Source organism: Brassica rapa, chromosome A08 (assembly GCF_000309985.2).
Source record: "Brassica rapa cultivar Chiifu-401-42 chromosome A08, CAAS_Brap_v3.01, whole genome shotgun sequence".
In the NCBI taxonomy this organism is placed as follows: Eukaryota; Viridiplantae; Streptophyta; class Magnoliopsida; order Brassicales; family Brassicaceae; genus Brassica; species Brassica rapa.
In genome coordinates, this window is record NC_024802.2 from 21948277 (window position 1) to 21962863 (window position 14587).

General features: G+C 36.9%; 4 protein-coding genes across 5 annotated transcripts; 2 read left to right on the forward strand and 2 right to left on the reverse strand.

Moving 5' to 3' along the window:
* Positions 1–43: 43 nt before the first annotated feature.
* On the forward strand, positions 44–3802 carry LOC103836408 (protein-tyrosine sulfotransferase). 2 transcript variants are annotated; one of them, XM_009112663.3, is made up of 13 exons: positions 44–470; positions 737–816; positions 900–1074; positions 1171–1242; positions 1323–1608; positions 1945–2085; positions 2159–2263; positions 2351–2495; positions 2793–2839; positions 2909–2959; positions 3044–3163; positions 3239–3376; positions 3478–3802. In XM_009112663.3, exons 2-13 carry the CDS (start codon positions 759–761, stop codon positions 3625–3627), a joined length of 1488 nt encoding a protein of 495 aa, XP_009110911.1. In that variant the 5' UTR covers positions 44–470; positions 737–758; the 3' UTR covers positions 3628–3802. The 2 variants fall into 2 exon arrangements, with proteins under 2 accessions (XP_009110911.1, XP_009110910.1); XM_009112662.3 differs by having other exon boundaries at positions 48–470; positions 2790–2839.
* A 1156-nt stretch (positions 3803–4958) lies between these two features.
* LOC103836410 (GATA transcription factor 11-like) lies at positions 4959–7073 on the forward strand. The gene is made up of 3 exons (XM_009112665.3): positions 4959–5018; positions 5114–5366; positions 6310–7073. Exons 2-3 carry the CDS (start codon positions 5121–5123, stop codon positions 6913–6915), a joined length of 852 nt encoding a protein of 283 aa, XP_009110913.1. The 5' UTR covers positions 4959–5018; positions 5114–5120; the 3' UTR covers positions 6916–7073.
* On the reverse strand, positions 6993–12127 carry LOC103836409 (serine/threonine-protein phosphatase 6 regulatory subunit 3). Its single transcript, XM_009112664.3, has 19 exons — positions 11892–12127; positions 11712–11815; positions 11550–11642; positions 11379–11454; positions 11233–11307; positions 11081–11134; positions 10670–10729; positions 10470–10586; positions 10266–10360; positions 9980–10188; positions 9644–9741; positions 9449–9552; positions 9198–9360; positions 8918–9040; positions 8735–8817; positions 8232–8364; positions 8131–8160; positions 7932–8002; positions 6993–7849 (listed from the first exon to the last, which is right to left on the reverse strand). Exons 1-19 carry the CDS (start codon positions 11928–11930, stop codon positions 7162–7164), a joined length of 2415 nt encoding a protein of 804 aa, XP_009110912.1. The 5' UTR covers positions 11931–12127; the 3' UTR covers positions 6993–7161.
* Positions 12128–13056: 929 nt separating this feature from the next.
* On the reverse strand, positions 13057–13946 carry LOC103836411. Its single transcript, XM_033276621.1, has one exon. It carries the CDS (start codon positions 13618–13620, stop codon positions 13207–13209), a length of 414 nt encoding a protein of 137 aa, XP_033132512.1. The 5' UTR covers positions 13621–13946; the 3' UTR covers positions 13057–13206.
* Between the last annotated feature and the right edge of the window lie 641 nt (positions 13947–14587).

The following is a 14587-nucleotide window of genomic DNA, read 5'->3' on the forward strand; positions in this document are numbered from 1 at the left end:
GATTTACTAACTCCGATCCGAACCCGATAGAACCCGAACCGGTCCGAACCGAACTTTCATATAATCCGAATGGGGCTGATTTTGATAAATCCGAAAAACCAAAACCCGATTGGATAAAACCGAAACCCGATTGGGATCCCGAATGCCCAGGCCTACAATAAATAGTGAATTTTGGAAGATTATAACTGAGGATTTTTTGGCAAATTCTTTACAAGAAGCTAAATATTTATTTCTTAGATAAAATAAAAACACACAAAAAAAAAAGCATTGATCCAAAAAAAAATGAAAACTCTCTCTCTCCATTGTATAAGCATAATAATCAATTCTCGCACTAGTGTCTCCTCAGTGCGTGTTTCCTAAAAGTTTTAGTTTTTTCATCCTTGGTTTTGAGCTAATCGCAGGGCTTAGTAACATCGATCGAGGAGAATTTATGAGCACGAGATCTCGATTCCCCCATACACTGAATACACGTAGGCCTCTCTCTCTCATGTTCCTCTGTTCCTTTCACATTTAATTTTTGCGATCTTCTGGGTCCCCCACTCCTCTTGCCTCTTGTCCCTCTTGTCTCCTTCTCCCAACATTTTCAGTTTTGTTTCGTTTTATATTTTACTTTAGTACACAAACTCTTCAACCGTTTTTCAGTTTCTCTGTTTTGTTCGTGTCGGAATCTCTTTCTTTCTCGTCTGTTTTGTCTTAAAGCTTTGATCTTTATTCTGTATTTTAATTTCGTCATCAGTAACGTTCGAAGCCGGGGCACAATGCAAATGAATCCTATCTCGAAGCTGGCTCTCGTGGTGTTAATACTTCTCTGCTCAGGTTTGTATGTAAAGGCTGTAACTGAATATAGATTTTGATTGGTTCTTGTGTTTCATAAAGCTTGTTCCTTTTTTCACATTCAGTGATTGTCTCCTTTGGTGAGCTTGACTTTGATCACTGCGAAAGAATTGTCAAAAAATGGGTGGATGCTTCTTCTTCTAGTGAAGAACAACATAATAACAAAGACAAACGCTCGCTTCAGGATCTGCTCTTCTTTCTCCATGTTCCTCGAACTGGTGGCAGAACCTACTATAACTGGTGTGATCTCTCTCTCTTACCAAAAACTGAACTGAAAATGATTTCTTTTGATCGGTAGTGTGTGGTTTAATGCTTTGTAGTCCTCCTCTCTTGTAGTTTCTTGAGGAAGTTGTATGATAACGCCGAGGAATGTCCTCGTTCTTACGACAAGCTCAGGTTCAATCCAAGGTGAATAGCTTAGAACAGATATGAGAGAGCACTAGATAGTTTGAGACCTTTGAAACTTATGTTCCCTTGTTAATTGATAGGAAGGAGAAGTGCAAGTTGTTGGCGACGCATGATGACTATAGTTTGATGGAAATGCTACCGAGGGATAAAACTTCAGTGATGACAATAGTCCGTGATCCCGTTGCACGTGTGCTGAGCACTTACGAGTTTTCAGTAGAGGTGGCAGCTAGGTTCTTGGTGCATCCCAATTTAACTTCTGCTGCAAGGATGGCTAGCCGCATCCGCAAGAAGAATGTTATAAGCACGCTTGACATATGGCCTTGGAAGTACTTAGTTCCATGGATGAGAGAAGACCTCTTTGCCCGGGTACATCTCCTTCACCTTCCTTTGAACATAGTTTTTGGGTTTAATTATAGTTTTTGAGTTTAATTATAAAATTATTTTGATGAAATGTCAAAATTAGATATACCAAACAAAAAAAGAATCAGACAAATTTGTAGATTTCTACAAATATTATTGATTAATTTAACAGATTTAGACTAATAAAGATTGATTTAAACCGATTTAGAACATTTTAAACTGATTTGAATTCTATAAACCGAATGTTTCGGCTAGGGCCGAGTTGTCGCCTAGACCAATGTTTAGAACCATGACAAGACTATCGTCTGAAGCTTCTTTACTCATGCTTGGCCTTTTATTTAGAGAGATGCAAGAAAAGTTAAGGGCATGGTCATCATTGAGGATGATAACCCTTATGACATGGAGGAGATGCTTATGCCGCTGCACACGTATCTTGATACCCCTACTGCTCATGACATAATCCACAATGGAGCAACGTTTCAGGTACTTTTTGTCATGTTTCTTTGTTTTTCTTTTGTTAAGTGATCTCCAGAGAATTTTCATTTCATTTTCACAGATTGCAGGATTGACAAATAATTCCCATTTACCAGAAGCACACGAGGTTAGGCATTGTGTGCAGAAGTATAAAAGCCTCGGTGAGCTTGTTCTCCAAGTCGCCAAGGTAGTTTGTTTAACACTTGTTCTTCTTCATCATAAATGAAACGCATCTTTGGTATTGTTCTCTTATACTCTTTGCTGGTCTTTGCAGACAAGATTGGATAGCATGTTGTATGTTGGACTGACAGAGGAGCATAGAGAATCTGCATCGCTTTTTGCTAATGTAGTGGGTTCCCAGGTGCTTTCCCAAGTGGTTGCGTCAAACTTAACTGCAAAAAACAAAAATACTAAATCAGGTTGGTGTAAGTTTCTCAATCTTTCAATACTCTTTTGTCTGATAAGAACATAGCAACATAGAGTCAGGGTAATGAATCTTTCTGTAGTCATAGTGACATTTTGCTCAGAGTACCTCTCTTGGATCTACGCTTAAGGTGTTGACTGTGATTGGTTTTTACTTTAGAATTTTGCTTTTAGAAGTCTAAAACTCATTATATCACTCATTCAACTGTTCTTTAGATTGATTTTTGAGATTGACAGCTCTTTTCTATACAAACTTGTAATTGTAATCATATGTTCTCTTGATGCTTCAGAAGAAAGGGATACAGTTTCAGAATCAGGGTCAGATAAGAGTGACATTCAGGTAAAGTTCTGCTCCTCACTGTAATACATTAAATTGTAATTGTCTTGCTGAAGATGACTGACATTGCAGAATGGTACATCTGAAGTTGCATCTGACAAGATAGAAGCTAAGAGTGGGAATGTAAGTAACTTTTCTCTTTTAGCCTTTTATGATTAACAACATGTGAAGTGGTGTGATCCTTATGTGTGTTGAATACAACCTCAGATGACGGTGAAAACTCTAATGGAAATCTATGAAGGCTGCAGTACTCATCTACGGAAGTCCCAAGGAACCAGACGTGTCAACTCCTTGAAGAGAATCTCGCCAGCAAATTTCACCACAGAGGTAAAAAAAAATTGTGTTAGGACATAAAAGCAAATGAGAGAATAGGCCTGAATAATCAATAATGCGTTTTGACAGACGCGTACAAGAGTTCCTAGAGAGGTGATTCAGCAGATCAAAACGCTTAACAATCTAGATGTGGAGCTTTACAAGTATGCTAAAGAGATCTTTGTCAAAGAACATGAACTTGTGTCAAAGAAGATCATCGTTTCAACAGTAAGTCCCTCTTCTTGATTCAGTTTCACCATTTGTTTTGAAGATAAGAGTTGCAATGAAACTTGCTCAAGGTTTCTCATTGACAATGTTTGTATGTGCAGTCTAAGAGAAGCATTGTTGATCTGCAGAAGGTATTTGGAGAAATGGATGATGAGAAGCTGTGGACAGTGGCATTGATGCTTTTACTGTTCTTCCTTTTCTTTCTATTTGTACATGCTAGAAGAAAAAGAACCTCTAAGGTTAAGATTTGATTATCCTCGCGTTCTTTGGGGCCAAATTAGGCAATTGGGAGAAGATTTTGGGTCTAATTGTAATATTCTTAAAGCTTTGGGTCCAGTTGTAATATTCTCTTGTTTTCTTTTCTACTTCTCGTGGTAGAGAAAAAGTTTTGGGCCTTACAGGTGAAAAGGGGAAAATTAGAAATAAGCCCATATCTTCTTTCTTATAAAATGGCTAAAAAATATAAACGAAAATAATTTTATTTATTATAAAGAATAAAATAAGCTAAAGTATTTTCTTTGTTGGTAAACTATAATCTAAAGTCTTAGCTTAATCCTCTATTTTTTAGTGGTTTTAAATTACAAAAGGAAAAACAAATATCATGATACTTAAAATTCTTTTTATTTTCTTATATCTTGGACATCAATATCAATACCATATGATATATATTTACTGTATGATATGATTTATAAAATAATAATTGATAGGAAGAGAACATATCATGTGGAAGATGGAAGGCAGGGGACCCACTTTCCCATGAGGAAACGCCAATTATCAAAATTTTCGGTGATCTCTCCATTTCATTTTGACAATTTATATTAGGGACCTATTAAAAACATAACAATAAAAACCTCCTCCAACTTTATTTGTTTGCTAAATAAATTAATATCATTATTAGTCATAAGAATAATAGTAGATCCGATCTACGAACGAACCATGCATCAACCTTCTTCTTCAAGGTTTTTGTCACTTGATTTTGCATGTGCTATTCCATGCCATTTTGTTATTTCTTCATCTGACTATTACCAACTTCTTCTTCTTTCTCTCGAAACATACTTATTTAACAAAGTTAAAAAAAACATACTTATTTAAAGATGTTTAAACTGATAATTGTTTTAATTTTCTTTGACCGACATATATCCATCCTCATCCATTCTTGTCGATATATATTTGACAGGTAATTATCATTTACTTACCTTATTTATTTATATTCGAATGTTCGTAAAAGATCCAATTTACTGCAGAAGATAAGGTACATAACTACTAGGTATTAAGTACAACGTGTGAATTGAATTGTATACAGCTAAGTATGTTCGGTTAATGTATTTATTGATTCGCTTAGAGAAAAAAAAAAGCATTTATTGAGTTACTAAAATGTTTTTTAAGTAAAGACGCGTTAATAGATATATATTTTCTTTCCTCCATTATAGAACTAAAATCGATTGCGTATTTTCTTTAAAGTTAAGTAATGTCTAGATGATAAAGCACTTACTATATATTCCGTTTTTATTCTAATCTTTATAAAAAGAACAACACGAATTTTTACCAAAAAAAAAAAAGAACAACACGAAACATTGCAAAGACACATCGTACGACTCTTTTATCTCTCTGTAGTAGTCCATATATATACTATATTGAGAAGGTTCATATTCATATACGTCCCTCTCTCTCTTCTCTTGGTCTCGTTAAGCTTCTTGACGTGGAGATATTTATATTTGTGTTGTTTCCAAACATTAGGTTAGGCATGAATTGGTTATTACCTGAGGAAGGTCTCTCGGATGATCTTTTTGGTGACTTATTCAACTCTGTCGAACTTTCACTTCAAGACATTGACGATGATGATACCACCAACGGTGAGGTAGAAGATTGGGAAGCCAAATTTCAACACCTCGAACCTCCTCCCATGGATGTCTTTACGAGTTTTCCCACTGAGTTCACCTCCTCTTGTCGCGTTAACAAGCTCGGCCGTGTGGGGACAGTACCTGTTTTGGTGAGTTCTTCTCTTAGGTTACATCATAATATATGCATATCACTTGATATATTATAATAACCAACTGACATTATGTAACATACTGGTCATACCTTTTTACCTTAGGTTAGAAAAGTGTGTGAAAGTATAACCATATGCTTTGATAATTTATTCATGCATAAGTATGACTTGATATATATTTATATTTAGGAGCTGATTTAGCAGTATGCTATAGAAACTCTAAAAAACAAAACAGTATACTTTCATATACTTATTTTTTTTTTTTTTTTTTTTTGAATTGAATGTTAAATTTAATTCAAAAGAAAAAACCTTGTTACAAATGTGTCCTTTCCTAAGATTTTTCTATACAAGTTTGACTAAAACCAATTGAAATTACTCCTTTTACTCATCAGCCTCCTCTTCCATTATCAATTGAAAAAACCACCTAGCTCTCACTCCTACTAGGCAGCCAGCTCTCACTCCTACTGTATTTTCAAACCTTCCCAAATCTACCTAGCTCTCACTCCTACTAGGTAGCCAGCTCTCACTCCTACTGGATGACCAGCCCTCACTCCTACTAGACCCTCTCCTTGAATTTCCAGCAACTTAGTTCCCTTACCTTGTGCAAACCAAACCAAACTCCTAATGGCATTCTTATCTAGTTTCGAACCAGTAGGCCATTCCTATACCAATCTTCCTATCTCCTTATATACTTTCATATACTTATTTAATAATTTATATATATAATTATCACATAAAATTAGTATAGGTTATATAACTTGTTTTTACTCACAGTCTTAACACTTGTGAAGAAGATTTTTGTCAGATTATAATATAATGATTAGGACTTTTGAGGGTTGAAACCTTTCTTTACCGCTGTAGATTGATCATGCATTAATCCATACAAAATAATCATTATACAGTGCAACTAAGGATAAAGTCTAATATTCTTTCATGGGTGCAGAAACAGTCCGGTGCTTGTGCAGCCTTGTCTGGCACCAGTCCCCACAAGTTTTCATCACCTGCTGATGATATCAAAGTCTCAAAGATGTTTCAATCTTTAAGCCCAGTGTCAGTTTTTGAGAGCAGCGATGCTTCTTTCTCGCCACATAACACAAGATCTCAGAAATTGACTTCCCCTGTGAAAGGCATGAGAAGCAAGCGCAAACGCCCCACAACAGTGAGATTCAAATACCTTCACCAGTTTGAAGCCAGTAAGCCTGAGATGTTAGCTCCTGGCGAATCAGGACTCAGGACTTACTATGCTTTTGAACAACATGCCAAGAAGGGACGCAAGATTTCATCTCAAGTGGCAAGAAAATGCACTCACTGTGAGACAACCGAGACTCCGCAGTGGAGGGAAGGACCCAGTGGACCAAAGACACTCTGCAACGCATGCGGTGTCAGGTTCAGATCAGGCCGTCTAGTTCCAGAGTACAGACCAGCCTCGAGCCCCACCTTCGTCCCATCTGTGCATTCAAACTCACACAGGAAGATCATAGAGATGAGGAGGAAGGAAGGTGGTCAGTTCCACACCAGCATGATTCATGGAGTGATATCAAGAGCATAAAGACAAGAGGGCTGGAGCAGTTTCTAGTTTGGTCTTTGAAGTTTGGTATACAAAAGTAGGGGTTAGTGGTTAGTTGCTGTTTTAAAGGGGGTTTAGTTTGAAGTTAGATCTATATTTTACAAAACAGATACCTAACAAGACGGAACATGTTTTTTTCAGAGACTTGCATCAAATTTCAACTTAAAACATGTTTTCTTACAGAACACTCTCTCATACAAAATCACACTGTACAAGATAAACTGACAATCACTCCAAAACTCCGACATCTTGATCCACTTTCCAGTAGTTGTTATCGTTGAACTCCTCTCCTCCTGAGCTTTCCTCTTCCTTTTGGTTGTCTTCACCACTCTCCATGTTTCTCTTCATCGCTCCAGCTTCTCCTACTATCCCTTCTTTCATCGCTTGCTCCATCGCTTTCTCGGTCCCTTCTGCTTCAACTCCCACAAACTCCACGTCCTTCTCGAACAGTGATCTTTCTGTAGGGGACGATGACCCATTTGGAATCACAGGTTCGGTTTTTGCCTCGAGCATTGGTGTGTCGAGGTTCATCACGTTTTTGCTGTCCTCATCATCATCATCGAGGAATGGGTTCAGACCAGTGCCACTCACTTGCATATCGGACGATGGTTCGTCCCACCCAACCCATCCGGGTGGCTGTTCTGAAAAAGCTTCTTCGGTTTTCTCCAACGTGTTGAAGTCGAAGAACCCCATTGGACTCTCCATTTGGAAGTTGGTTTCACCATCCTTTGGATTCCTGGTTAGATCATCGTCTTCTACTCCAACCACAACCTCGTCGTCGTCACTGCTGCTGGTGTTGGCATTGAAGGTTCTGTTCAACTCCGCGTCCTCTATTGTATTGGAACCTGCTGGGTCGGGAGGCGTGCTGCTGAATCTGTCGTCTTGGAATGTGAACCAATCTGAGTTTGTAAACAAGCTGCGGGAAAGTAATGAGAAAGACTCGAGTCATTATCTAGACAGATGTTCATAAGTGTATCAGCAAAATGCAAATAACTTACCTTCCTTGGTCATCGCCGAGTCTTAAGGATGAAATTATTACTTCAGCAGATTCATCATCGAAGTAAACATCCTATGTAGCATTAACCAATTCCAAATTTTCAAAATAATGTTATTGATGTATATCTATCAGAGTGTGATAAAAGATGCAGATACGTTTGTTTAAAGAAAAGGGGGGAAGAGGAATTGTGGAAGACTTACATCATCATCTCTGTCGAGAGCAATGTGGTCCTGACCAAAGAAGATAAAGAGATGATAAGATTCAGTATCATTTAAAATCGTTCATAAATGAGAGCACTTACCTCTCCATTGTCACCGTTATCATACGTTTGGTACCTAAAGGCTTGGCTTAAATTATTGGCCAGAGCAGCAACATCGTAATCCTTGTCTTCCTCATCGCTATCTCTTATCCTATCTTGTACTGTGGTTGGGCGCCTGCATTTAAAAGTGGGTTCAGAACGAGAAGGGATATCATGAGACTAAGACTGTAAGTTGTACAATACTAGAGTAATAATCCAAAGTCTCACAACAGATCACCACAATATATATACATATTTGACATGTATTATAGAGCAAACACTGCAGTTTATCAGGTCTTACTAATCATGAGAAGTTTTCGTGATTGGTTACCTTACGGCAGAACTTACTAGCGTCAGTCAACATTAAGTAACATTTTTAAGGGTTTTATTCAAATATGGACAAGGATCGCACATAAACTTTTACCTCAACAATCAGCATACGTAGCATTGACTGATTATTTTGCTGGTTACTATATATGATTAGTGAGCAGAGGTAATGAACGTACCCGCATCCCCATCTGTAGACATTCTCAACAGTGTTGCGTTCCTGCAGAACACTACCTTGCCACTCATTCCATTCGTTGTTTTCCTAAAGATTTGAGAATCAAAAAGTGCGAGGACAGTTATATTCTGTATACGGTGACAGAAGAAAAACTAAACAGCAGAGGTTGTATGGTTGTAATACGAACCTGGAGGTATGCCTTTATCTGGTCATTGCTGGTACCCAGCTGAACAATTTTATTAGAGATTCTTGTGATATGTCCAATATATCCGACTCGAGGGATTTTCTTCCCAGTGGCGGCTACAGTGGGCTACCTCACACAAAAGAAAATGGCAGACAATACTTGTCAGCTAATATGAACTTCGGAGTAGTGAATCAATGGCTTTAATTTGACACTGCCTTAACATGACACTACGTCCTAGACCAATGATCAGTTAAAACGTTGTAAACGTAGCAAATTGTTATACCTGGCTATCGCCTGAGAGATCCGAGTCCCTATCTGAAGCTAGGAACTTTCCAATCAGATTGCATTCCCGAAGAATATGGCTAACCATCAATTCGCTCTTGTTTTCCAAACAAGAAAGTATTATACTCTCCACCTGATGATGCAGAGCGTTATTGTATGGGTACCTACATATGTTGACAATATTTGATTAGTTAAGATCTAGTAGAAAACACAACACTGAGATCAAGAGTTTGAAGTTTGTCAAATGCCTACTCGAAAAACAGATCAAGGGTTCTTTTAATTGTTCCTGAACTAACTAACTCCTTCTGTGCAGCTTCACTTCCAGTTCTCAACAAAATTGCAATAAACTCCACAATCTGAAAAAAAAATAGGGAACTCAGTCTATCTAAACATAGAGACTTTACAATTATAAAAAAGCACTGTTGTTACTATATATTTGGATCTGACCTTTAGACGATGCTTCCCAAGAGGAGGCTTCAGTTCACCATACGTTGTAGGCAATACTGTGCTGTCAGATGCTACAGTGAGAAACATAAGCAAGTCGCCTGCAGAAGGAAAAAAAAATGATTATTTAAGGCCATTGAATACGTAAACCAAGATATGGAATACTTGTATCAGACAGTATCCTACATATACAAGAACTACGTCAGTATTCCAAGAATTTATGGTATTACTATGACAGAAGTTTCCTATAAATCAGTATAAACCAAAATAGGACAAAAAGGGGGCGAGTACAAACTTTGCTAGTCATGTGTAGATATTACATCATATGATCAAACTTACTGAGTTTAGGAAGCATGGCACCAATTGTCTCCTGGGACACTGGGACAGGAGACTCGAACATATGTTGACCACTATAAGAATTGAACATCGATGATGACGTAGCAGATTTCCTCGGATCTAACAGAGAAGTGCATACTGAAAGCGAATGAACCAGACCCGATTTTGAGTGTGAGTCTTCAAGAGCATGACCAAATATCCTAGAAACGAAGCTGCAAAAACAGGGAAATTATTACGTATCAACATATTAAAACAATATGAATCAATAATGGAAGAAAAGATTACAAACCCAGGGCTGGAGAGCTGTGAAGCTAAAGCTGAGGGTGCATTCCGAGAAATTGCACATAATGTTTCTGATGCATTTGCCTGAACCTCAGGAGGACACTGATTCAAGTTGGAAAAAATCGTAAGAAACTACATATATTATTAGATCAGACTGAAAGCCACTAGCCTTTTGTCTTTTAGATGAATATAGAAAAGCTTCACCACTTACAGATGGCTTAAGTTTGTCCACAATCATTTCAAGTAAATTGCTATCCGCCAACCATTGCATCACATCCAGGAAGTTGGGGTAAACGTGATCATCAGCCCCCACCAAGCGAACCAAAACCTATACAGTGTCTCATAAATATCATTGCAAAAATAACCTCTGAAGCCACACCAAGATGCACTGCTACTAAACAAACCAATTACCTCCATGATGGACGTTATTCCAATCAAATCAACCAACTGGCAGAAAACATTTTCATGCCCCTGCAATCATCAAAAGTTACTTTTAAGAATTGTAACCAGTGTAGGTACCTCACCACAACACAAAACAAAACATAAATAATTCAACAAACTTTTATTGCCACGACATAATTATTTTCAGCAATTTCAATGCACTACATCTATCTGTCAAGACCTACTCTACAATGCTCTTACAAAATTCCAGTAATCAGGTCAAATAAATTCCATAATTTATCATCAAAGTTCTCATCTAAATTTCCAGCTACCTATAGCTCATCGACCCGGATTTGACGGAGATATGCATACTTCCAGCTAAATAATAATCTAATCATAAAGCTCATGCGTATGACCATTTAACTAAACGTTATTACTTACTTTTACGTAATTCATAAGTGCTGCAGTCTTTCTGACCATAAGGCAAATGACAACCTACATCAAAAATAGACAAGTAAGTAGTATATCGAAACAAGGAACTACTGGAAGTTAGCTAATACACAAACTAATGTACTGTAAGAGAGAGAGAGTACCTTGCTGAAATAGCCTGCCAGCAATGCACTATGAGGACGATTTGGTTCCAGAAAGGAAAAAAGCAAGTCCATCAGCTGCACGATAAGCCAGCAAATAAGATATATAGTAAGTGGGCAACATAGAGGCACAGAAAAATGAAAAGTACCTCGTCCTCCTCAACCAAAGTCTTTAGAATAACATCAATTTCACATGTAAATATCTCACACGAGATGAATGGGAACCTAAAAGAAGAAGAAACCATTTATCAAACAGAGAGGAAACAAAAGAGTAAGACTCCAGCAAGAATCAATCAAGAAAGCATATATATATATTTTACTTGAAAGCACGTTTACTATCATCAGCAGCATCACTCGGAGGTTCTTCAACAATGTACCGCAATAACTGCTCCACCTGAGCTTTATCCCTTACACTGCAAAACATTAATTAACACTCAACAAATACATATAACGTTTATTAATAAGCAAAAAGAAGAGATTACAAATTAATGAGGCGGCTATTCAAAGCCTTGCACTCTTGGATAATCTCTTCCTCATCAAGAAGCTCCTCCAAGGTGAAGTTTTCTTTGTCTAGTATCGTCTCCACCTAACGTAAATCAAAGAAGAATCAATAAGCAAGAAACACAGCCAATCAGGGAAACAAAATTAATCTGTTAGCTCACCGGAGACGAGGCAGAGAGAGAAGTGAGCTTCCAAAACATGGCTAGATCCGGCACCTAGAACCGTGGAAGTGAAGAGTTTGCGGTTAATCGCAGCCTTCGATTTTCGTCTGGTAGACCGATCAGTCAAACGGGGAGATTGATTGAGATCTTGAGACGAGAGCGATTGAGTTTTGAAATTTTTGCATAAATGAAAGGGGAAAAGTAAAAAAAAACGAGGCGTATTATTATTATTAATTGTTAAACTTTATTATCATCACATATAAAGGAACATGATTGAGGTTCGAATAGTGACTGCGGTTTGTGCGGGACAAGCGGTTCAACTGCGGTGAGATTTTAACAATTATAAAAATTATAAATATATAGTATATATAAAGATTTTTGTTACTGTTAACTGTGGGACGGGACAAGCGATTGAGTTTTGAAATTTTTTTTGCATAAATGAAAAGGGAAAAATAAAAAAACGAGGCGTATTATTATTATTAATTGTTAACTTTATTATCATATAAAGGAACTTGACTGGCTCCGAATGATAACAGCGGATTGAACGGTGCGGGACAAGCAATTTAACTGCCGTGCGGTTTTAACAGTTATAAAAACATATAGATATATAGTATATGTAGAGATTTTTGTTACTATTAACTGCGATGCTGGGCGGAACGGATGTTACCATTTGAAGCCTGAGTTTGTGTGTGTTACTAATTAAAAAGGAGGAAGGACTCTTTAGTTAAATTTGCCAAGTTTGACTCGTGATTTTTCTTGGTCGTATCTGATGATTTTGTGGTGGTGGTTTTAGTCATGAGTCATGACGACGGTGATCTATATAACTTGTTATGGATTATGTTTTTTTCACCCAAGCACAGGTGACTTGTGATAAAACATCACTTTTTATTTAAATAAAGTCAAGCTCTTTTTTGCGTAATATGTATATATGTATATAGTTGGCAGAGAATTGTGTTCTACGGGATGAATGATAATAATTTTGTGGATAAGGATTGTAAATGACTGTGATAAATAAAAACAACTGCCTCAAACTCAAACTAGAGTAAATTTATCGATTATAGTTTTAAGAATCTATCTCGTTCTTGTTGGTATAAAGGCCGGTTTGAGCTTAAATTAAACTGAGATAATAATGCATAAATTAAACCATCTGTATTGAAAATTAAAGTTGTTTCCGAGAAGTATGTTTATTTCATCAAAATCCACCAACAAACAGTCTAATACGAGTCCTCAATAAAAGAAAATAAAAACCACATTTTTCAAATAAAAAGATGAATTATACATCGATGATGGAAGAAGATGAGCAAAGTAAAATGGCTCAGCAACGCCAGCTCTTGGAATGGCTCTTCGTGGGAGAAGAAGATCCAACTACTTTATCAACGAACTTTCTCAATCCCTTCTTCTTCTTCTTATCATCTTTCTTTCTCTCTTCTTCTTCTACCTCTTTTTCAAAATGTAAACACAGCTTAAGAACTTGCTCCTCCACATTGTTTAGTCTCTCTAGCAAACTTCCTTTCCTCTCAGTCTCTTCCATCACTTGCTCCATCGAACGGCACTGAACCTTCCCTATGCTCCTAGGCGAAGACAGATCCAGTGACGACGACGGCTGAGTCCCGCTAGACGGAGTAGATGGGCTCGAGCTTCTCCGTGAGCTTCCTAATCTCATCTCCTCTAGCTTCCTCACCATGATATCAATACGATCTAATCTCGAAAGAATGGGTTCTTCTTCCATGACAACAACGAGACAAGACACTGTATGAGAAAAGCCAAACTCGTCTTCTCTATTTAAGAGATTGAAGACAAGAACTACGCCACGTTCGATATTAAAGAGAGTCAAGAGTTAGTTAGGGTCTTACGCGTGTCATTCGTCACGCGTGCTGGATCCAGTTTTGGGACACCACTTCTGTGTCTCATACGTCCAACATTACTCCATCCTTTCCCTTATCTAATCGAATCCCTATGGATTATGTCGGAAACAAGATAATATTTTTAGTTTTTATTGCATGGTTGTTCGTTTCTTGTCCATAACTTAACAACGTTTACGAAATATCTAATGTCAACTAAAAGTAGTACTCCCTCCGTTTTTTAATATATGTCGTTTTAGAGAAAATTTTTTGTTCCAAATTATATGTCGTTTTCGGTTTTCTATGTAATATTTATTAATAATTAATGTTGTCTGACCAATGATAAAATATCTTCTATTTTTCTATTGGTTAAATTGTGATTAGGTAAATAATTAATGATGTTTTTGTTTCGAAAATACAAGAAATTAAAGATTTTCTTAATCTATGTGCATAGCTTTAAAACGACTTATATTAAAAAACGGAGGGAGTATTATTTAATGTTATTGAATCTACAGTGTAAATGCCAACAATATTCATTCAACCATTCTTACTGAATGATTAAAACTGTCTTTACTTAAGATAAAATAAATTTCAAACTTTATGATAAATTTCAACTTTGTTATCAGATAAGGTTAGAGCACCTCCAATGCTCTTATATTCACAAGTATACTATGATCACTATGTCATTTTCTTGAACAATTTTCTACATTTTTATAATTTTCACAAAATTAAAAATGTTAGAAATATTTAATTTGTTTCGTAATAGCGAAGGGGAAAAGAGGTGATATTGCAGCTACGCGATGCATATTCAAATTAGTTGATAGATGTGATGTTTGATTAACGACACAAAGCTAA